This window comes from Grus americana, chromosome 1 (genome assembly GCF_028858705.1).
Source record: "Grus americana isolate bGruAme1 chromosome 1, bGruAme1.mat, whole genome shotgun sequence".
Lineage (NCBI taxonomy): Eukaryota > Metazoa > Chordata > Aves > Gruiformes > Gruidae > Grus > Grus americana.
In genome coordinates this window covers 154,305,872-154,330,192 of record NC_072852.1, presented here as the reverse complement: position 1 = coordinate 154,330,192, position 24,321 = coordinate 154,305,872, and the positions used below count along the sequence as shown (strand labels likewise).

The 24,321-nt window shown below is 44.8% G+C and overlaps 2 protein-coding genes across 15 annotated transcripts in view; one reads left to right on the top strand and one right to left on the bottom strand.

Annotated features, from left to right (window-relative positions):
- Positions 1-8,408, top strand: part of NAXD (NAD(P)HX dehydratase) — a 53,984-nt gene extending 45,576 nt beyond the window's left edge. For 10 of the 11 annotated variants that reach the window (XM_054815039.1, XM_054815050.1, XM_054815081.1 and 7 more), the window contains 2 exons: positions 3,694-3,814; positions 6,190-8,408. In XM_054815039.1, the coding sequence (XP_054671014.1) occupies positions 3,694-3,814; positions 6,190-6,340 (272 nt within the window). In that variant the 3' untranslated portion in view covers positions 6,341-8,408. Of the gene's footprint in view, positions 1-3,693; positions 3,815-6,189 lie in introns of those variants that run through there. The other variant, XR_008575694.1, reaches the window with a different exon arrangement.
- A 69-nt stretch (positions 8,409-8,477) lies between these two features.
- CARS2 (cysteinyl-tRNA synthetase 2, mitochondrial) overlaps positions 8,478-24,321 on the bottom strand; it is a 41,747-nt gene continuing 25,903 nt past the window's right edge. For 2 of the 4 annotated variants that reach the window (XM_054815107.1, XM_054815125.1), the window contains 5 exons: positions 22,046-22,184; positions 19,897-20,020; positions 17,805-17,903; positions 13,244-13,507; positions 9,486-10,875 (listed from right to left, as the gene is read on the bottom strand). In XM_054815107.1, coding sequence (XP_054671082.1) covers positions 10,660-10,875; positions 13,244-13,507; positions 17,805-17,903; positions 19,897-20,020; positions 22,046-22,184 — 842 coding nt within the window. In that variant the 3' untranslated portion in view covers positions 9,486-10,659. The other 2 variants (XM_054815135.1, XM_054815116.1) reach the window with 2 other exon arrangements.

Here is a 24,321-nt window from a genome sequence, read left to right as displayed (position 1 = left end):
AAAAGGGAGCGACTGTAACTTTTATTTTGTGGCCTGAAATGTATTAAACATAGAGCTACTAAATGACTTGGCCGCAGTTACTCAGGAAGTCTGGGGCAGAATTTTTAATTGTGTGGAGTCTAAAACTCTCAAATTTCTACTTTCCAATATTCTGTCAGTATGACAACCTTCATTTTTTTTGTTGCTGTTGCATACATATTTCAGTACAAATTGTTTTCATGGACTTAGGTACACAAGAAATCCGGGTGACTATACGTGAGTGACGTGTTGCATTTGCTGTGTGCAGCTCTGGCAGTATTTATGTGCTATTTAATCACTGAGATTATGTTGAAACGTTGAATAGGGCTGTGGCGGTTCTGACTCTAGCAGATCTCCTTGCCATACTTCATACAGCGATTTCTTCAACAATAGTATTTTTATTTCATTTAGTCTTTTCTTATGATAGTATATGTATGCCCCATGGGTAACTGCTAGGGAGCTGGGATTTGTTTGGTTTTGGTGGTTTTTTTCCAGAAAGTTACTTAGCATAAATCAATTTTCATTAAAAGACTGTCTATTAATTATACTGAGGAGGTTGCGGGGGCCGGGGGGGGGGGCGTTGACTCATCACCCTGTGAAATAATGACAGCAGATTTGGTTGCCCAGACCTGTTAAAAACCAAAACAAGACACCCAGCCCCAGCAGCCAATTTGACTGGCATTAGTCATGTGTTTCTATCTCTTAAGGACTGTCAGCTGAACTATAGATGAACCTGTCCATTACTTTGATTTGGACTAGTGTCAGACTAATTGACCTTAAGTGGCCCCAGTTGCTGCCTTGTAAGGATGACACATTGTGGTGATTTCAGTCTTCGCAGTTTCCCTGTTGTCCAGCATCCAGTCGTCTTGGACTCCTCAGCTGTTCCAAGAACCGTGTTTTGTAGGCTTTCTGATCTACATGTTCATCCCTAGTTGAAGGTGGTATAGCCTCACTGAGCAATAGACTGAAAAATACTTCATCCTCGTGTAAATACATCATTCTGCAGCTCTCCAGGGACTAGAACTGCCTTCCTTCTCGGCATCGTCACTGGCTATTCAGTCATGTCCATCTAATCGAGGTCTTATAACATTTGCCAGTGGTTGTCACTGCTCAGTGCAGCATATAAGGATGTCACCCCTGTGGTCCGTAAAGAACTGCTTGAGCTGTCTTCACAGCGGGTCACAGATGTGTAGTGGAGGATGTTGGATTGGGGGAGTGGGAAGACAGCAGTTTTATTTTTGTTCTTCCAGGAGCAGGCAGGGAAAAGCATCAGGAAGAATTTGTCCTTTGTGGATTTGGCAGTATGCCAGTTTGTCTTGATGGTAGTGTGGGATTCCTGCTTTTATTTTAAAAGCTCTTAACGGTGACCATACTTCAGAGGAGTTTCTCATTCCTTTTCCCATCACCTGTTGTGATGTTCATCATCCTTTTATTTTGAGATGTTCTTTGAGGAACTGAGCCTTTGCACAAGAATTGCCTGAGCGTTATACCTTTCTCCCCTCATTCAAGTGAATTTCCTGTAGTTCTGCTTCTTTGAAGCTATTGCGTGGATTTGTTTTGCAGCATCTCTGTGCAGAGTACAAAGGTCTGCTTTTGTTGTTGCCTGTGAGGTAGTCTGCACATATTTGAGACTTACTTTTTAAAAAACCACAAACAAAAGACCACTTTTTTTTTTTTTTTTTTTTTGTAGTGGGGTATTATAATTGGCCTAGTTTGAGGAGATCTTGCTTTCGTGTATAGCTGAAAACTGACTGGAAGGTTGTGGGGCTAGAGAATGGTGGCAGATGGTGACATACAGCTAATAAGCAGGGGCTTGTGCTCAGCTGTCAGTCAGAAGGCCCCAAAGCTTTTGAACAGAGGATTTCCATCCTGCCTCCTGCCAGGAGTTCAAGCCCTCAAAGTGAAAATCCTGTGAGATACCATCTTCAAAGTAGCAGAATTAGAGGTAATTTCTCCAAAGCACTGTATTTAAAAAAAAAATAAAATAAACCACACCACCTAAAAAGGCGTAGCTTTTTCAAATTGCTAACTCAGAAGAGCATTGCACTTGTGAAATTGGACATTAACTACTGCTCCCTGAGAAACACGTCCAGAATCTTAATTTGGGAGGGAGGGGGGAGGGGAGAAGAGTGATTGGGAAAATTAACTGCTGGCAATGCTGCAGCAGTGTCTGCTGTGTTCGTGGTGACTAATGAATCTTTGCCCTCTCAGTGGCAGCAAAAATGCACAACTGCCTGGCCTCATGAGCCCAGCAATTACTGCTGGAAGAATCGGTAGGAAATGGAAGTGAAGTACAATTCTTTGCTGCGCCGAGTAACAAAAAGCAGAAATGAACCATGCAAATGAACTGGAAAGGGTTTGCTTGTGCTAAGTAGTTTTTTTACATCTTGCTATTTAAGAAGGTTTACCTGCAAGTCCTTCAATTTCGTCCAGATTTTTCCCGTTATTTTGTAAGAGAAAAATTGCTTTTAAAAATATGGATACTACTCTCTCTCAAACACTTGGGCTGCTCTGTTCATACACCTTGGAGAAACCCACCCCAAGTGAATTGAGAAAATTGAGGTAAGAGCTGTTGTCCGAGCAACGTCTTGCTTTATACTTTGCTTGTGTACTTGTCATGCTGAGGAGCACACAAACCATTGTGTGTGTAGTCCTGAACCTGAGTAGCTCCGCAGTAGCTGACTGGAGATGCTAAGGATCGCTACTTGGCCACCAGTGATCCTGCCAGCTCTTACGTTCTCCTAGGAGAGGAAAATACATTTCTCCTGAGATGTTTTTTTTCCAGAGCCTAGCAAGAAGGAAAGCTAAGGATAGATACATACACACAACAGAGTTTGGAGAAGGGCAGCAGAATTGATGCTGTTTTCTTTTTGTGTGTCTTACGTATCCTTCAGGCTTCCTACTTGGGCTTGTGGAGAGTGGAGAACAAAGGAGTTTTAAATTTAGTGAAACCATTTGCATGTTCTTAGTTAAAGCTCCACAAAGAGATCAGTTTGACCAAGATCCTTTGTATATTTAAAATAGAAGTATAACATCTGATATTCCGACAGAGTCTATCCACAGTGACACTGCTGACAGAAACATACACAGATGCTGAGGACACAGTTCACTGGCAGAAAAAGAGATCACTCTTTGCATATGGTTTTTACAAAGCCTAAAGAAAAGGCAGTTTTCAGTAAAATACCTTTCTGATGGGCATAGCAGAAGATTGCAGATTTTAGTTCTATTTTGCATTTGCTCTTTGTAAAACACCTTGGATTACATTCGTAGACTCTGAAGGTCGGAGACTCTGGAGACCTGCGTTTGTGCAGTGGCTTTGTGGAGGGACCTGGTCCAGTTTGGGGTGATTGCTCATCCTGGCAGCATGAGTTTGCATCAATCACTCATCTCATTAGTGACTGAATCTTCTCTGCAGGCTGAGTGAAGTGGAGAAAGCGTATACATTGTGCAACGATACTTGTAAAGGATTGAAAAGTAATTAGAAAAGTATTTCTTAAATGTTAATGCGAGATATTTTTTAAGAGTAGTGTATTTCAGCATATGCTGCTGCCTGTGGTTAATCTCTTACCTGTCGATCTCTGTGTGCCTCAGAGGTTAACCCTCACAGCTATGGTGATATCATTGTAAATAGAAGAAAAATGCACATGACTCTGTTTTTGGTTTGTCTGTTCATAGTACTTGTATGCAGTCACGAAGGAAGCAGCCGGAGATGTGGTGGACAGGGAGACCTCCTTTCTGGTTCTCTTGGAGTCTTAGCGCACTGGGCATTTCTTGCTGGAGCAGAAAAAACGAATGGGTATGAATATTAATTAATAACTTCTTAATTCTCCAAATGAAATTGGAGTCATTGGGACTAAGGTATCCATGTACTTGTAAAAATGTAAGGGTGTTCTAGAGAAGTCTACATAATAGTTAGAATTTTAATAAGACAAACTTTTCAGTAATTTAACTTCGCCCAAGTTTGAGGCAGAAGAGTGTGAACCTGGATCGAGGCCCAAGGCCATATATGTGTGTATGGGGAATGTGTTTTCAAAACAACTGAATCTAGGCAGAAAGTATGAAGAATAAATGAGTGGTAGTCACTGGCAGGAACATCTCTGTAATTCAAAAAATGTGTTATTTAGCTTTGTTTTTGTAATTTGGTGAATCCTCTTACATTGGACCTAAGTAATTCAGTGGGGCAGGTAAGTTGAAACTTGCAAATAAAATAGCATTTCCAAGAGGGTGGCCATTTTAAAGCCAAGTGGCAGTCCAGTTTGGTCATACATCAAGCAGCCACGCACCGGCAGCTGGCTGTTGGCTCTTCTGTGAAATGATGTCAATTCCTATCCGACTAGCTGGTCCATAGAATCATGTAGTCCTTCAGTGAAAGTAGCTGCTTTAAATAAAGTTGAAAGGAACCCTGACATAAGCAGTGAGGGAATAACAGTCCCTCTTCCCAGTAAGTAATGAGCTATTGAAGCCTGAGGAGATGAGAGCTTTTGTACTCTTTTGGATGCACCATGCAGATGCACACAGTTAGATGTCCGTGGGAGTTAGCTGGTCTGTGCTGGCGTTACTGTGAGAGCACTGCACTGGGTCCCCCAGGATGAATGAGGCATCAGCTGAACCGGACTTTAAAATTCTGAAATCGAACGTACCCAGAATGAACAGTGAAACCAAAGAATGTGTATCTGAAGTTGCAGCTGCCACTAAAGGAGTCATTTTGGTTCACGTCATTTTTGCATGGTGTACAACAGACCAGTATGACATTGTTGGAGACATTAGCAAATGCAGAACGTGTTCTTCAGGCTCTCCTGACTTGGGCTCCTGCGGCTTTTCCAACCAGCTTGCTCAGAAACTCCTTTATTTTATAGATAAAGGAAAAGTGGGAGAGCATAATTGGCATCAGCAATATGTTGTGTCTCCTGTGGTGGCGTTAAGATGACCTTTCTCAAACACCTGCTGTACAGATCCAGTTTACCTCGTGTGTTTCAGGAAAGGAGGAGCTTTTTGGGTTTAGTGAATCAGGGCATCAACTTGTAGACTGCGCTGCGGGCAGTCCAGCCAGTCCTTCCACACTTCTGCCTGGCTCCGTTGTTTCAGAATGGGTCTGTGCAGAGCAGGGTTCTGAAATGTTAAGATTGCGCTGGCTTTCAGGGCTGCTAATGGTATAGCAGATAGGATTCTCCTGTTAAGTACGTAGGATGCTAAGGTGGTATCTTTGGAGTACAGTGTATTTTGAACTGGTTATGCAGAAACCTTAGAAATAGGTGCTTCAGCTGTCCAGAGCCCAGAAGCCGGTGCACAGCTCTTGTTTCAGAGCAGTATTTGGGTATCCAGGATTGACTTTCAAGATGGCTTAAATACTCCCTCCTGCACCTTGATGAGTGTATGAAGTTGCAGTTTTCAAGGAAAACATACTCGAAGCTGCCCTGGTAACACCTGATCGTAAACTGAACTTTCTGCTTTGTCTGTGCTTTATACAGTGATCCTTCACAAAACTGTCACTTGGCACAGAAGTCAATAGGACCTTAGAGACATAGAGGCAGCTATGTCCCAGCCACGGCTGAGCGTTGTGAGGTGGAGCCCAGCCTGGCTGCTAAATTATTCTGCAGTGGTTTTCCCCTGCTCTGGTGCTGTCAAGGCAGCAGAAGCAGCTCTTGTGGCCCAGCCGTGAAAAGGTGCTCTGGAGGTGGCAGGGCTGTGCTGCCTTCTCCAGGGGAGGTTCAGATCCCTTCAGATCCTTCCCCCAGCCCCTGCCCCCCAAAACTAAACAGAGTTGCCCAGCGAGTGGGGAGGAAAGGGAACAACAAGGCTGCCAGGTGAGACTGCAGTCTTCCTCTGAAGGAACAGAGGAAGTTTCACATAGGTAAAACTAGACACGGAACAACCTTCTTATGCGCTCTTTAAGCAGGTTTTCCTTTTGCATCCTTCAGCTCTGGTGCCATTTCTCACTCAGTCGTATGCCGTGCCATGGGAAGGGGTGTATTTGTTAAAAAATTCAGCCATAGGTGCTCTGCAGTGCAAGAGCCTGAGAAACACAGGTGTTTGCTTAAGAGGCCTTCCCAACAGTGCTGACAAACATCTCTGGGTACAAAGATTATGTCCACCACCTTAGGAATTACACAGGGGTGTTCAGATTTTGTTTATAATGTTGGTTGTTGGTTGTTTTTTTTTCTCTCCTTTTAGTCAAAATCCATTTCTAGTGGCTGCATTTGGAGCTTGCTCTCTTACGAGGCAGTCTAACCACCAAGCCTTTCAAAAATTTGGACGTTCAATGACTGCCTCGGACATGGTTTCAGAAGTTGGAACAGCTTTTAACAAACTTTTTGAAACCTGAAGCCAAAGCAGCTGAGAGGAAGAAAAGGAAGAACAATGACTGCAAGAGTAATTACATTTACTGTAGAATTTACAAAAGTAATGCACCCTTTCAAGTGCTGTAGCAGCATTGGTATGCTAGGTAGATTTTTTTTTTTTATTTTTAAGAATAGAAAAATATGATTAATGTAGATATTTTTTAAGAGTTTGGAATACAAAAATGGTTTGGCTGAAATAAGCTGTAGTTGCAGATCTGTTATAATATAATAAAACTAAACTGAAAGTATTCCTCTGTTCTTTTTGATAGTTATTGAGCAATAACTAAAGTGTGAACAGCAAAAAAAAAAAAAATAATGCACTTGATACTTAGATAAAAATTCTTCCACCAGCTCAACTGAATTTTCTTGGATTGCACCAAGGTTTTCATGTTTTCATTCTTAGACCCTCTGTCTAGATTTAGCTATTGCACTTCATTTTTTGCCATGCTAGTGTATGAAGAAGCAAAAAGTAAGCCTCTTTGGAAAGGGAATGCATGAGAGTTGCTGTAGATTTTGAATGTAATTAGTTGCCTTTTCCCATTCCCAGTCCCAGAGGCAGCATTCATTTTGACAGGACACCCCTTCCTGCAACGTCTTGGTCTTTTTTGTTTTAAAAGGTTACCCAATCGCAGAATAAGGATATACTGTAGGTATCTCAGCATTAAACAGTAATTAACGCTTACCTGAAAAAAAATTATTTTCTACTCCTTTAGCTGGCTTTGACTCATCTAGAACTTGCTATGATGAACTTTGTGAAATTATCATTTGGAGAGCTACTAGGCAGGGTAAGAAACTTAGTGCTACTGGACTGAACTGGCCAAACGCAGTGATCATGGAAGAGCAAAGTGCTTTTAAATCTCCGATTATCTGCTGAGTTAGAGCTCTGAGAAGATGGGCATACAGGTACAGAGGTGGCTGTTTCTTAACCAGCGGGAATATGGCTTGAAAGAGCAAAAGGCAGATGACAGGGTTTAGGGGCTTTTTGCTTGATCCTTATCAAGACAGACAGGACTTCTACTGTTATGGGCCGTACCCATCACTGGGGGCTCATTGGCAGAGCAGGATATAAAGGGGTAGTTGTGTAGGATTTTGCACAGTATCATTTCCTAAATTTTTGGAAATTCAGTCAAAGCTTGTAGGGATTGAACCAATCTGGAGAGAAGGGCAAGTTTGTGCAAAGTACATTTACAAAACTTCCTGTAAGGTCTGGAAGCGGGCACTGCCCTTAAACCTACAAGCTAGCTCCGAGTGTATATACTCACTAAAGCGCAGGAACAAGCACGTAATGTGTACAGTTACTGCAATACATGTTATATATTCATTGCAGCCACTCTCTTCCAGTGACCTAGCTCTAGACTGGAACCTAGCGTCATGCCTACTAGTCAGATTGCATTCTCCTACCTTGCAGTAGCTGCTGCAGAAAGCACCTGGAATCAGAAAGGCTGCTCCAAGTATTTCCCTTCAGCCCTCATCATTGATATTTCTGGATGCACTGTGAATACTACCTCACCCCAATGCATTTTTTGTTTTGTTTTGTTTTGTTTTTTTTTTAAAATGGTTACCTATTTTTAAAATAGGTTTTTAAATGTTTGCGCATTTTGGTCTATGAGGGTTCACGGACTTTTTTTAGATTAGAACAACGTCTACTCATGAGAGATGGGTTTTTGGTGTTTAATTTAAACAGTTTTGTAAACTGTCAACATCTCTGGGGAAACAGCTACTTTTTTTCCCCTTAAAACTATTTGAGAAGCCCAACTCCTTTGAAATAAAATCAGAACATTAAAACTGATTTTAAAACAGCTACTGGATTTCCTTTAAAAAGAGCATTTTTTTTTGTATTTAGAACATCAGTGGTATTATAATCTAAATGGCATTTGTAGGCAAAGTCAATCAATTAACAGAGCTCAGTACAGATTTCAACCTGCCGTGTTGGTTTTAAATCTATACAGACGTTGTAACTGTTATTCACAAATGTATACAAATTGTTACAATTTTTAAACATTCTGGAAATGTAGCAGTTTCTTCTGGTAGGAAATAAAAATAATAGCAAATTAATTGCGTGTACTTTGTTTCATGCGTTCAGATCCCATTTCCCACAGAAGCCAAGCTGACTTGCCATTCATTCTAGTTTACTGCTGGTATAGTTTACAGCTGGTATAGTTTACAGCTGCCAGCACATTTCAAATACCCCACCAGTGGGTAAGTACAAGCCCCATGTAAACTCTGCCACTACAATACAGGCAGCCTTGCTCCATCTACCTACAGCCACGCCATCTGCGGCAAGGGTTTAACACAAACATGGTAAGAGAATTTCATCCTACCCTGTACAACAGCCACATTACTGATCCTGAAACTTATGCAGGTTACTTACATTGCAGGGGATTAATAAGTAAACATACTAATTCTCTCTTCCCAGTTGTGCTGGAGAGATCTGAAGCATGCTGCGCTCCCAGCGCTAGGGCAATCTCAAATGTACTCTGTGCAAAAGCAAACTGAAAACACCAAGCCTTATGGGTAACTCAGTACTGTCATATTGTGGTTAAATATTTCAGAGGACCAAACCAGCACCGCTGTAGTAAGGAAATACTTTGAGGCCAAAAGCATTGCCTCCTGTGCCTGAGAAAAACAAATTGCTTAAGCCAGTGGGCATAAAACAAAGTGTGTTCACCCTCAAGCCAGGCCTCAGTTCTTGCCTCCGTTGTCACGCTGTTGTAATTCTCAGTGCCAGCTCAGCAGACAAAGTGCAGATCACGTCGTGAGTGAGGCTGGGGCAATTCCTGCACAAGAACCTACTGAGGCACTGGCCAAACAATGCAGCTGCTTCTACCACCTGCACCACGTACACACCTGTATTTATTTACCTAGTAGTAATGTCAACAGTTTTGCTCAGATTGTATTATATACTTGTTAGCCATCCTGTTCCAAAGATTTTATTTGGGAAGTCTTAGTATTTACAACTGTTGCCAAAGCAGCTGAAATTTAAAAAAAAAAAAAAAATTAAAAAAAAATGAAAAAAATTTAAAAAAGTCCAAGGCTGAAGGATCAGCTTTTTTCCTCAGTCTGCTGCTCTGCTTGCCCTCCTTCCAGAATTTCCCAGGTCGAAACGGCAGCTCTGTCCTGTAGGAAGAAGTAAGTGGGTCAGTCCCAGCACTCCAGCTCACACAGGTACCACACATCTGTACGTACTTGGAGGCACACGTTCTTAACCAAGCTTCATACAGCAAAGCCCTTAATTGGCAGTAGGTAAGAGAGGTGGTGATGCCACCTCACATTAACGTCGCCGTTACTGTTACTCAGAAGTTGTAAAACAAACCCAGACAATTCTTCCCAGTTAAGGAAAAACAACCCACTGTAATAGAAATGTCCCCTCCGTAGCGTGGGCTGCTGCAGCAGCATGTGGCCTCTCTCATGCAAGTAACTGCTGTTAAAGTTGAGGAATCCAATTTTCATCTTTAAATGGCTCATGTAAATGGAGAACGGCCAACACATGAGAATATTCTGCCTAACATATTTGATCTCCTGAATTTTAGGATAGTAGCCTGCCCCTGTAAACACCTGTAATGTAATACTGTCACATATGACAGTCAAACTGAGCCCTTCTGACTGTTAAGATCTAGCTGTTCGGCTGCAGTTGTTGAAAGTAAGTTAATCTGAATATTGAAACAGGACAATGTTAAATGAGTTCTGACTACCAAGAAAGGCTGGAATACAATGTAGAATTTTCTTTACATTAAAGTGAAAGCTTTTCTTGATACATAAATACCTGATTACTACATTTCACTTAGTAGCACAGATGAGCTTCCATTTCAAGCACCCTCTAATGCCATGAAAAGACCAGTAGATATTTTAATCAGTTTGTTGCAAGTTCTGTAACTTCAGACTAACAACATCATCTGCACTGAGCAGCCCGAGAGAAGAAAGCAATGTACAGAAATCAGAAACTTACAGCTAAAGGAGAAGTTATCCTTTCTACAAAGCTGATTTTTAAGGGAATTGTTACTACTCAGAACCCCTCCCTGCCCAGGCCCACACCAGGGGTTCCTAGTCTGCACCAGGTGGAGATGAGGCTCGTCCACCTCATCTGTTCTGCTGCTTTTCCTCCCGCACACAGCCTTGAGAAGTTGCTGGCTGACTTCTGCCACGCTTGACAGAGGGAAGAGTGCTTGAGCAGATGCATTACCATGCACGTATCGTGGGGCACATTAAAGTTTCATGGAAATCAGAGGCTGGGTAGAAAAAAGAAATTCAAATTACTTTCTCAAGTGCTTATTAGGCACGCAGGACCCAGCTGCTAGGCATTGCATTACCATGGCATTTTTGGCAACAGCCAACCCAGCCAAGAAGACTCGTGCTGAGCACGAGGGTGGTGAGAGCTCCGCTTTGGGCAGGGCTGGGTCTTGTCACACGTTGGCTCCGGGAACGTGCACGAGGAACCACAGAGCTGCAGCGCTTGGTTTGCGGGACTTCTTGCAAAGGCAAGAGCTGGGCAACCTTCACAGCACACCTTCAGATACCTCCACTTGTTAAGCAGCAAAAAAAAAAAAGTAGGAGTTCAGCTTTGGACACATGCTGTGTGCACGCATACACGTACGTGTGCTTCATCTTGGGGAGCAAACTACTCTGGGACAACAGATTATGCTGAGCTTCAGGGTATTAAAAAATAATAATTATAAAAATAATAATTAAATAAATGGAAGGGGCTGAATCTTGGCTAAGACCAATTTCTAGGATGTTATTTAATGTCTATAAATCCTCATAAACAACCTGAAACAAGTCTTCAAAAGGGTGGTGCTGCAGCTGTTTTGCCCAATAGATCAAAAAGGAGTCTTCTTCTCCAGGACTTTGTCTCAGTGCAGGTGTTTGGATTTGCAGACTTTCTTGACAGATAAGTGGAGCGAGGATGTAGCTATGTACAAACAAGTTAAGGAAGCAGGTGTTCCAACTTCCCCCAGTCTTCCTTTGCTTTCCCAGCTGCAGCTCAGCACCACTGCGCTCTGCTCTCACCTGTTTGTATCAGCACCCTCACCTTCATCTGAGATCATGGGACAGCTGACCACACATCAAATTTGGTTTTAATAGGTGTGTTGACAAATGACAGCTCTCACGTTCAGCAATTAAAGAGGATGAATGCTGTCACTCCCTAATGTCATTGTGCTTTATATCCTCCTACTGGTAAAATGATGCAAGGAGACTGCTTGAGGGCAGGAAGGCTCTACAGAGGGGTCTGGACAGGCTGGATTGATGGGCCAAGGCCAACTGTATGAGGTTTGACAAAGCCAAGTGCTGGGTCCTGCACTTGGGTCACAACAACTCCAGGCAGCACTACAGGCTTGCGGAAGAGCGGCTGGAAAGCTGCCTGGAGGAAAAGGACCTGGGGTTGCTGGTTGACAGCTGGCTGAACATGAGCCAGCAGTGTGCCCAGGTGGCCAAGAAGGCCAACAGCATCCTGGCTTGCGTCAGGAATAGTGTGGCCAGCAGGTGTAGGGGAGTGATCGTCCCCTGTACTCAGCACTGGTGAGGCCGCACCTTGAGTGCTGTGTTCAGTTTTGGGCCCCTCACTACAAGAAGGACACTGAGGTGCTGGAGCGTGTCCAGAGAAGGGCAATGAAGCTGGGGAAGGGTCTAGAGCACAAGTCTTGTGAGGAACGGTTGAGGGAGAGGGGTTGTTTAGCCTGGAGAAGAGGGGGCTGAGGGGAGACCTTATTGCTCTCTACAACTACCTGAAAGGAGGTTGTAGCCAGGTGGGGGGTTGGTCTCTTCTCCCAAGTAACAAGTGCTAGGACAAGAGAAAATGGCCTCAAGTTGTGCCAGGGGAGGTTTAGATTGGGTATTCGAAGAAATGTCTTCACCAAAAGGGTTGTCAATCGTTGGAACAGGCTGCCCAGGGAAGTGGTTGAGTCTCCATCCCTGGAGGTATTTGAATAACATATAGATGTGGTGCTTAGGGACATGGTTTAGCGGTGGACTTGGTGATCTTCAAGGTCTTTTCCAACCTAAATGACTCCATGATTCTATGACAACACAAGGCTCAGTTCCAGAGCGAGAGAAAAAAAAAAAAAAAAATGAGCAGCATGAACTGGAGGGAGAGAGAAAGACACTGGGGACAAAGCAGAGGATTATTCTACACGTAAGGAGCAGCACTGACCCAACAAGGGCTAGAGCTGAGGTGAGAAGCGCAATGAAGCAAGAGGAACTGGAAGAAGCAGCATCCCTTAAAGAAGTAACGTAGCACCCTGAAACCAGGAGGAGACAGTAAGCTAGTGAAGGGATTTTCTTTTGAGAAGATGACACCATTGAGGTAATGGAAAATGGGAAGAACAGTGGCATTAGGTATAGGCTAAAAGTAGAAAGCAGAGTGGAGAGAGGAGTGGTACAGGAATCAGCCAAACTTATGGCTCAGGAACAGTTGGGAATGGAGCTGCTGATGACGGAAGAGGCTTTCTTGTGAGGACTTACCATTTTTGGTGGGGGAATGTGGGGAGGGTAGAGGGAAGGCATTATTTTCATAAGCCATCTCAGTTTGCTTTCCAGTTCCTCTGCAATCTACATTTTTAAAGACTGAACATATTACTCATACCTTTCCTTCTGGATTAAACTTGGGTAACTCAGGGATTTCGGAACATTACAGGATTTTCAGAGGCTAAGTAAGACATCCTTAGTAATTGCAGAAGTAGCTACAGCTTGCACAGAGACACAAGGCTGACAGGGAGCAGAAGATAAAGCCAGCAGTCCAACCAGGCAGGGGCATCACTTTCACCTCCTGCTACTGCAGTTGTACAGGGAGCAGGGCACAACGCCAAAAGCTACCAAAGGGGCACGAAGGCCACAAATAAACAGCATCTTAAAAAATGACTAACAGTCTCACAAAGAAGGTCACCGTCTTCTACCTTTATGTGGATTCCAAAGGCAGCAAGCTCTCCACGCAGACTGTCACAAGCCTCCAGGAGAGGTTTTCTCTCCTGCATTAATTGCTGCCTCTTTTGCTTCTGTTCTTGTTTCATTGCTTTGGTTCCCGCAGCACCCTCCGTTGGCACAGCTTCTGCTCCTTCTTCTGGCAGAGCAAGCGCATAATGACGAACCTTCGTGCGGAACCTTACAAGCTCATCAATGACATTAGAGAGCACAGCTGAGTTGCCTCCTCCCAGAGCCACCTAGAAATCAAACAAGTCACTTTACAAACATCCAAGAACAATTAAAAAAAAAAAATAAAAAATCAACCCCAACTCAGTAGCATACACTGAGGCCTCATCACCTCTCTTGGTTGTGCATCTTCCACCGTATTGGTAGGATTAAAATGTCGCAATCTCACTAATGCTGGACAAAAGTTACAGTGCAGGCATACCTGGAAGTAGTTCAGTGTATTCCTATACAGGACAATGTCTATCCTGGAGCAGAGGGCTCTCATGTGAACATAACATGCTGCATAACCCAACTGTGGAACTCATCACCACAGGAAACCTCCTAGATGCCAGAAGCATGCATAAATTGAAAAGGGATTAGACAAATTAATGGAATAAAGGCCTGGCAACAGCCATCCAACACAGCAAGGGAAGCCCAGCTGCCAGCTCAGACCCACAGCTATAAACATCTGCAGAGCCAGAGAGCACACCAGCCCCTTACTCCACCTTCAAGCTCCAGACTCTCTTCAAGAATGACAAACCAGGAAAATTAGGTATTTTGGCTTAAAGTCTCCAGACTACCCTATCTCCTTGCACCTCCCCGAATCTGCAGAACTTTCCTCTGATCCATCTTATCCAGTTCCAGCCACCCAACAAGACCTGACCAAGCAGCAGCCATTGCACACAGCTGCTGCCTGGCCCCCTCCTCCCCTCAGCCAGCTCTAAGTTTCCTTGGCCTCCTCTGGCTTGGCAGAAGTCTCACTGGGGGAAGGGAAGGGCAGGGGAAGGGCCTCCCTCCTCCTAGAGGGTCCCACTCCGATGGCTGCCAGGACGGCAGCTCTGGTGCTAGCAGAAGAGGAAGGCCACTCCTCGGCGCTGGCACAGCCAGGCTCCCAGGCTCACCCTCGGCAGAGAAATGTTCCCTGTTTCTCAATAGAGGTAAACTCCTAAGGGAGAGGAAAACGACAAACCTCCAACAAGCAAGAAAATTTCGTCGCAGTATTTTCATCACTAAGACACGAGAGGGGGAGCAGACAACGGAGCAGTGAGATGCACATCAGGGCCGGGGGGAGAAGTCGCTGGCAGCGATACTCAGCTGGGAGCAGAGGAGCAGCTGAGTAATTAAAGCCAAAGGGGACTGTATTTAGTCACCGAACAGCAGGATGGAAGTGAAAGGAAGTAGTTTCAGAGGTCACTGGCTGAAGCAAACAAAGAGGAGGAGAAGGAGGTGAGGGGGAAGCTATCAAAGGGCTAGAGTGCAAGATGCTCAGTGTCTCCACAAAAGGCAGCAAATTCCCCAAACTTTCAAAACATGTAAACATACTAAAGAAGGTAATAAATCCGAGTGCCAGAAATGCTCCATTGTAACCTGGGGCAGGGAAAAGAGCAGGATAAATGCTTAAATACAGAAGGGAGAGGAAAGACGAATGGTAAGGGGAGCAAGAAACATCTACAGACGCCACTGCCAAAATGTAAACCAAGCATGTACTCGTGACACAAAGGCAAGATCCTCTAAAAGGAGGGGCAGCTTTAGAGATGAACCAATCCTATTTCATGTAAAACATTGTGTAGCATCTCAGGGCTGATCTCTAATTTCTTCTTCTGCAGTACCAACCGATCCAAAGGGCTCATAAGAAGCTTTATGTGGAAGTTTGACCCTTGCCTACCCCACAGATGATCGATCACCTGTTTGCCCCTGGCTGCACCTGCAATACAGCACTCAGCAGGATGAAAGCCCTCACCTTTGCTCCTCAGCTCTGAACGGGCACAATGGTGTCCACCCACCAGCAAGACTCCCCGGCAGTAAGTAGTAAAGCTGCCTAAGAGCGAAACATTTCCCCAGACTTCTGTCTGGTTAGCAATATCTTCTAGAATCATAGAATCATTAAGGTTGGGAAAGACCTCTAAGATCAAGTCCAACCGTCAACCCAGCACCACCATGCCTACTAAGCCATGTCCCAAAGTGCCACATCTACACGGTTTTTGAACACCTCCAGGAATGGCAACTCAACCACTTCCCTGGGCAGCCTGTTCAAGTACTTGACAACCCTTTCAGTGAAGAAATTTTTCTTAATACCCAATCTAAACCTCCCCTGGCACAACTTGAGGCCGTTTCCTCTTGTCCTATCACTTGTTACATGGGAGAAGAGACCAACCCCCCACCTGGCTACAACCTCCTTTCAGGTAGTTGTAGAGAGCGATAAGGTCTCCCCTCAGCCTCCTCTTCTCCAGGCTAAACAACCCCAGCTCCCTCAGCCGCTCCTCACAAGACTTGTGCTCCAGACCCTTCCCCAGCTTTGTTGCCCTTCTCTGGACACCCTCCAGCACCTCAGTGTCCTTCTTGTAGTGAGGGGCCCAAAACTGAACACAGCACTCAAGGTGCAGCCTCACCAGTGCTGAGTACAGGGGGACGATCACTTCCCTACTCCTGCTGGCCACACTGTTTCTGACACAAGCCAGGATGGTGTTGGCCTTCTTGGCCACCTGGGCACACTGCTGGCTCATGTTCAGCCAGCTGTCAACCAGCACCCCCAGGTCCTTTTCCACCGGGAAAGTTTCAGATGGATTCACATGACCTGCCTGTGGCTGTCCAGGCTCCTTCTCTTGCCAATGCAGAGAGAGAAAGACAGGCAGTCTTACTTTGTACAACCACCAGACTAAGATGAACCGTCCCTTAGCAGTGCCTTTCTTTCTCCACCGACTATTGCAGAAGCACAAGCAGTTATGTTAGACTGTAAAGCTAATTAGCAGAGATGAATCCCATCCTAAGAGCAAGGCAGACCCACAGGCTATATGCAAACATCCAAACGAAGAGGGCCTGAACACTGCTCCCCACAGCCCCTACACGAAATTTAGTGCAGTGGTGGCCAGGCCAGCTGACCCCCTCCAGACAGCCTATGTGCCAGGACCCATGGTGGTCAGGGACTGCTCCTGGCAAGCTGCCTGCCCAGGGCCACCTGGCTAAGGAGCAGCAAAGGCTGGGCACTGAGCTGCTGTGGCTGGTCTCAAGGAGAAAGAACAATCCCCGCAGCCCATGGACCTTTCTGATGAAGATTTTGATTAATTCATCTACTGGAAGCTGAAAGGAAAGAGCAGAGGAACAGAGAAGGGTCCGATGTGCTGCTCCTTCCTTCCTTGTGCCAAGGTCTTCTGCTGACCCTGCTGCCCCAGAGAAACTAGCACAGTATGCAAAAAAGAAAAGCATTCTGATACTTGTTTCAGCAAAAATAAGGATGTGGCAGGCACCTGCATACAGACAGCCCAGAATCTGGAGGAATGACTTTGACATCCAACTTATGGACACATATAAGTGTTTAGTATGTCACTATTAACAAATTAACATGACAAACCATTGGTTATCAGGAGTAACACACAGCCAAATCACATCCAATCGCTGTTTTGAAAGAAATTTTGTGGAAAAACCCACAAAGAGGCAAAGAAAATATATGAATTTATTGCTATACTGCCTGACTTTCAAAGTATAAAGAAGGTCAGTTACATTTCCTCATCCTCTTCTCCCCTTCCCCCAAAAGAAACTGCAGAACAGTTTCTCTAAAGAAAGTTTTCAGCTTCTTGGTATTCAACTCCAGATTTGAGCAGGAGAGGAGCACAGAACAGCCTGCTAGTCTCCAACACCTTGTGTCCTTTTAAATGTTCCTCCTTCCATACATCAGGGTATCACCTGTGTATTTATCGCTCTTTCCCCGGTGCAGTACTTTGCTTTGGGCTTTTCTCTCCTTTTTTTCCCCTTCTCCTCATTCCTACCTTTCCAAGCACCAGAGGATATGTAAGGTATTTCCAATGACGGGACCCCCGTGCTGCCCTCCCCTCCCCGAGCCCTACCACGTCTCAAGGCGGAGCGGCCCCTTTCCCCGCACCCCGGCTTTCTGTGGAGGAGCTGGACCCTGGCTCCTGCTGCACAGGGAGGTCACAAGCCCAAACATTTGTTAAGGCTGGCGAAGTCAGCCTGGGTGCAACCATCGGAAAGAAGAGGAAGAGCCGGGAAAAAGCCAGACACATAACAGGACCAATTTAAAAGGCCTCCAATGCTAACTTTTTTCTCATTTTATTCCTCAAACATTCATTTCCACAGCACAATTGCTGCAGAAGCAACATGGAAGTATCTCAGAGATGAAAAAAGCCCACTCTGCTTTCTCCTGTTCTACCTCCTCACATCTCTCCTAAGACATCACAGTAGAAACTGCACGCAGTGCAGAAAGGTTTACTAAAACCATAAATAACTTTGTTACATCTGACACTTCTGGAAAGTGTTCTATAAAATGTAATGCTGCTACCATACGTTAGTACACATAGAAGAGATGTTTCATACCTGTCTTTCTCCAAAGGACATCCCAAGGGCATTAAAAAAGCCTTCTATATAGGAAATAATGCTTCCATACACAACAGAGCTTCTAGGAGATCCAGCATCCTGTTTAAAAAACACTCAAAAGAAATTGTCCAGTCAATACGTATTACAGAACTCAGCATCTCTCTGCAGCCTAGGTCCACAAGGGAAAACTATTACTAATTATATAAATCTACCTCCACCATTAACACCTGCCCAGACACGAACTTCTACAGAGATATAAAAGCACCTCACAACACAAAGGGAAAAGATTTAAGTAAACGGAGGAGGGAAGGAGCTTATTACCAGCATGCACAGCGAGGAGAAGAGATGCGTGAAGCTGCCATGCATTACATGTGCACAGTAAATTAGGTCTAAAAATAGCACTTCTGGGCACGAAAGGGCTGTGTGTATGAAAACAAAGTAAGAGAACAAAATCCCAGCTTCAAGGGCACCTATGAAATAAATTATTAAAAAACCCAAACCCTTTTCTCAGTGTCTTATTGATTTAAACAAAGTGAAGACTGCTTTAAGATAGCTTATGGCGTTTTGTTGTGCCCCAGTAGCACCAGCAACCACCAGCAGCAGCGACAGAACAGCAGTTTTAAGAACAGATGTATTTATGTCTTTCCTCCTTATTTATTTCACAAAAAAAAATTTAAAATCAAGATTAAATGACAGACTGAGAAACAATTTAAGGGACTAACCCTTGCGTAAAAACAGAGTGACGACATACACAACCAAATTAGCAGCTGGTATTGGATTTTATCCAACATCTCTATTAGGGCCTGAGACTAGCCATAACCTAAAGTTTGCAAAGAATCTGAGCTGGAAGGAGCTGAAGTGGACTGCTGAGGGAAAGAAATAGGAACATGCCAGCTAAGGCAAGAACGGCGAGAAGATTAAAGAGAGGAATGAGTAGTTATGTTTATGTGAATTTACTCACAACTCTTACGGAGAAAAAGTACGCGCAGAGTCAGTAGGAGGTAACGCTTAGACAGCTGGGCTGCGCCCAGAAAAGCTCCACCACCGCAACCAGAAATCCGAGTCAGCTGCCCCGCAAATATCCCACCCAATTCTTAGCAAAATGAGTGACAGGAGGAATTCAGGGAAAACAAACGACAACTGGCAAAACGAGGCTACTTGTATTTAAGCCATGATAACGCTGTTAGAGAACCCTGCTGCAAGCTGGCTCAAGTCAGGGATTTGCTCAGAGAGTCATTTTGTAAAGAAAAGGGAAAGATAAGGCTAAGGACAAAGTTTAAAACCAGCACCAAAACAAGACCAGGAAGAGGGAGGATTTCTAAGCCAGTGAGCCAATTCAGTAGTTACTACTACTCCACGTCTCTTTCAGAGCACAGAGATGGTGGACACATGACACCAGCAATCCAGGAGCACAGCAACAAGGCTGAGCTGCTCACCTTGAGCAAGAAAGGAAGCTGTTGATACAAGGAGAGCCAGAAGTGCTTCAGAGTGTATTTATTACTCAGGTCTGGTCCTTAACAGACTCTTCCTTTGTGTCAGCATCAAGAGATCTTAACTGGGGTCTCGATTTGCCAAAAGCCATCTGAAGACGGAGTCACGCAGACATGCTGAGGCCACAGTTATACTTTGCTGACAACAGAAGCCGCTCGGTCCCCAAAGCTGAACTCACCACCATGACTGCCCCATGCACCTGGGACTGCCAGCCAACGCTCCCGCAGCAACCGCCACCCCCTATTTCCCAATTTAAGTTGATTTCTGTGCATGGGTATTAAGCAAAGAAGCAGGGTAAGAACATAAAACTAGCATAAAATTAGCAGCATGCCACAATGGCTTCACTCCTTTCAAAACCCTTAGGTATAAATAATATAGAGCAGGAGGAAAGAAACATCCTTTGGACACAACGAAGCACAAAACAATAGCCGTACACAATTCCTGCAATACGGTCAGGACAAATGGGCACCATTAAGGTCAACAATTTATGGAGCTTTGTTTCTGCTGGTTTCTTATGTGAACAATAAACTAATCTGTCTGCATTAAACAGTAGGACAGTGGACAGCTGTCATTTTCTGATCTCTGTATCCTAATGGGTTACCTTAGTAACAGCCTTAAGCTGTCTGTTGCCATGGTGAATGAGGTCCATAATTGCTGCAACAGCCCTGGAGGTGTCAAAGTCATCTGCAAACGCAGCCTTCACGGTTACTTTTGTGTTGGCTAGCCTTCAAGAAGAAAAGGTAACGTTTAAGATAAGACAAACAAGATGCCAGCAGTACGCTGAATTCATCAGCTATTCAGCCAGAGGGAGTCATCGAAAGGACACTGTCGTTTCCTTCCTAGCTGTCCTATGATGGGTGATGCTAAGCTGATCAACAAGAATACATCTTTCAGCTGTGAAGGGAAAAACTTGACTCCTGTCAAAATCCAGAGTGCTACGCCTGTTCAGTAAATACATCGTTAAATCACAGGAACCAACAACAGCAGATCAAGGCTTGCCTTAATCATTTATAAACAGATGGAAAATGAAGTTGATATTAAGCACATTAAGGATTTTGCTAAGTTCGGTTTTGTTTGGTTTTTTTTTTTTTTTTCTTTTCTCTCCACGCTAACGGCACATTTCTCTTCCAAAGCCACACCATGTGCATCACTCCAGTGCCTGGCAAGAGAGCTGACTGGGGGTCAGCCAGGCGTCCTGTTGGCATGATCCAGCTTTCCTCATTTCCCCAGCGAGCCCAGTCCCAGCCCCAGGACTCCACTTGCCTTGGCCGAGACGGAAAAGTCTGGTGGGACCGCTCATGTAACGGCACCAGAAGCCAGCAGGCAGCCAGCACTCTTCACTGCAGGACCAGTGCCACCCACCGCAGCTGCTGCAAGCAGGAGGATGAGGACAGCAGCAGGAATAAACGTGAGCTGCAACCAGCCACCAGCAGTGAGCTCCTGCACACAGCAAGGCAAACCAGACCTCAATAGTGCTGACCTGAGGATGCTGTTTCATGATAAAGCTCAGGGAGGAGGATTATCTGGTGAACCTCGAGCTATCCTAGTGTCCCTCGGGCTCTCCTCAACCCAGCTGTGCCTGTTTCTGAGTGGTTTTGCCTGGAATGCCTGCCTCCCCTCAGATAGCAGGTGGTTGCTGCCCTAACTCATTCCTCCCAACACTCTTCCCTGCAAGCTTCTCCCTCTCTACCACTTTTAATTAAGGGCTCCATTTCATTTTGGTTGTTTCTACGTCTAGCAGTACACAAGTTGTGCCCTCCCACATGTCCCTCACTGACAATCCAGTTCAATTTGCCCACGTGCCTCGTGTCTCTCAGCCTTATCTCTCACCAACAGGTCTCCTGCAGCCTCCTGCTGAAGGACTTGCTTTTACCAAATACCACAACTAGTTAATTCAACTCCACTTCCCTGCAACGCTGCTCCAGTGCCTTAGTTGGTGCAGCCGCAAGCTCCCCGACAGCGAGGTGCCCGCACCACAAGGAAGCCATCTCTCGCTTCCACGGCGTAGGCTGTTTCCCCTCTGATCCTACATCCCAGAGCTGCCCGCACATACGTCGCTTCGGGGTGCTCAACACCCCTCCTACCCCAACTCCAGAGCTCATCTTCTCAGCTTGGCACCCAACACACAGCACATCTCTCCCCTGGAAGATGACCTGGTTTTCCTAAGGGACTCCAAAGAAGATTCCCCTCGTCACTGTCAGAGTCACAGCCACCATAATTTCTTCTTTCCCTGTGACATCTCTGTCCCCAGCCAGTTTCTTAGTAACCCCTTCTCTCCTCTGCTGCTCGCCGCAGTGCCAGCCAGCTTGATTACAAGCTCACGTGCCTCAGGCGTATTACTTTCCAGTCATCCTCTTTCTTCTTCAGTCGCTAACGGACACTTCTGCTTAAGAACCAGGTAGCCTGACAACTTCGGTCATAGCTTTGCCTTCTGCATCACTCAAGAGGGGCAAAGATGCCTGTGTTAGGACAGGCACACTAGATAAATAACACACTTTTTAAAAGTACAATTAAGTATCACAGACTATGAGGAAAAGCAGTTGGCTAGAAAAAAAAAAGAGCAGAAAAAGAGGAAAAAAAGAGAAAAAAAGCTGCCCTTGGAGAGGGCTGGCAGGGAAAACTGCTTCTCAGTCCTTCTTCTTGTCTTGCTCCTTAAACAGAACTTGGAACATGATTCAGCCCTCTGAGCCTGTCAGCAAACTATTGCTCACAATCACAATCTTTCTTTAAGATACAGGAGGTGCACTTACCTTTCCCACAGTATGTCTTCTCTGACAGGGTCACATACTAGCTGTCCTTTTATATAAGCATTTGCATCTCTAAAAAATGAGGAGATTGCCTGGAGAATGTGCTTTGCATCATCCATGCTCTCGTCACTAAATTCTACTGCTAAGAAAAAAAAAATATTTGGCTGTTACAATAGAGAGGATGTTGTCTGTCATGCACAGGAACAATATTCTGAGACAAAGTCATCCCAGGAAAAGTTTGTTGTTATTTGTCATACCAAACCTTTCTCACAATTAATTGCATATTTAATTAAAAACACTGTTCTTCATGCACACTAGGTGAATTAAATCAATAGAAGAGACAATCATTACACATGACAAAGTATAACCTACTGAAAAGGTATCAGACTATTTCAAAACAGCGTCTGGAAGCTGACTGAAGAAATAGCTACTTGACTTTTTTTTTTCCTCATTGTTGAATCTCTCTGTGAAGTTATTACTCCAAAACATTTGTATTGGATATATTTCTAAGCATCCCCCAGATTTCAGTTGGCAAGACATACCTTTGATTTCACCCCTAATTTTGTTCCTATTCTAATTTAGGTAGACACGATCTGTATTTGGAGACCTCCACAAAGAGACCTAACTCTCACCACTGAATCCATGAGGAATACAGGCACTTCTAGTTAAAGGGCTGCTTCACCAGCACCTAAAATCTAGATGGACCTAAAAATTTGCAGTCTAGATTCTGCACTAGATATACAGTTCCCTCACAATATCAAAACTAAATTGGACCATATCAATTTTCGAAGGCGACTATTAGAGAAAACACAAATTGCTTAAACTCGTAAGGGCATGTCTGGGATGGGATTCATCACACTCGCACCTAAGCCTCTGTCGTGGTTTAACCTGGCAGGCAACTAAAACAACCACACCGCTGTTCGCTCACTTCCCCCTCTCACTGGGATAGGGGGAGAATTGGAAAGAAAAAGGTAAAATTCGTGGCTTGAGTTAAAGACAGTTTAATAGGACAGAAAAATAAGATAATTAAGTAATTAATAATAATAATAATAGAATATACAAAGCAAGTGATGCACAGCAAAATTTCTCACCACCCGAAGCCGATGCTCAGCTAGTTCCTGAGCTGCCTCACCTCCCAGCCAACCCTTCAGTTATATACAGAGCATGACATCATATGGTATGGAATATCCCTTTGGCCAGTTTGGGTCAGCTGTCCTGGCTGTGTCCCCTCTCGGCTTCTTGCTCCCCCACCCCCACCTTCTCGTTGGCAGGGCAGTATGAGAAGCTGAAAAGTCCTTGATTGCTTGGCAACAACTAAAAACATCAGTGTGTTATCAACATTATCCTCATCCTAAATCCAAACCACAGCACTGTACCAGCTGCTAGGAAGAAAATTAACTCTATCCCTACTGAAACCAGGACAGCTTTTTATAGTCACTAGAAAGACAGATAAAGCCTTAAGGTAAATGATTCATTGCATCCTAAGCAGCGCTCTGCTTTATGATGAGATCTGCTATACCCTAACCCTATAGCGCTTCTTTTCCACCAACGGGAAAGACGACATTAGCTCCCTGACTGACAGGGCACCTACGCACACGGACGCCCCTGCTGCACCCAGTGGGACTCCAGCTGCAGCCTGCAATGGCGCTCTGGGAACTATCAGCGTCCCCTCCTGCTGGCTTTGGGTTAAGTGGGCTCCTCTCGCCCTGCCTATGCCCTCAGGTGCTGGACTGGTCCCTGCGAGCTGCCATCAGCAAGAGACAATTTATTTTTTTTATTTGTACAGTAACGCCCAATTTTCTGTAGAACAGCACTCAGACCCCACACGAGACAGCTCACCCAACTTTGGTGGAAATTGTGTCCACCAAGGACAGGCCTAAGTTTAAATGCGTTCCTTCCCACAATATCACACCAGAGTTGACTACTTGAATCAAAGTGCCAGTCGCAGCCAGTGCAACATCGCTCCACCATTTTACGCCTCACCTCTGCACTAAGGTACATCTAGACTGCAGCTTGCAGCGTACTCCTAATCTTACCAGCACCGAGCATCGCCTGTAGTTCCCACAGCAATCTCACCTCTGGTCCCGAGCATGTTACAGCCGACTGCTTTGTGCTATTGCCCAATGCTGCCCAGACACAGACTCTTTAGAGCAGACAGCCTGAGCAAGGGGACAGGTCTAAGAGGGCAGAAGCAGCCAGATGTGATAGCTGATCTCGGTTCCATTAGCCTAAATTCCAAAGAAGCCTAACTGTTTAAACAGACCTTCTGTAGGATTTAC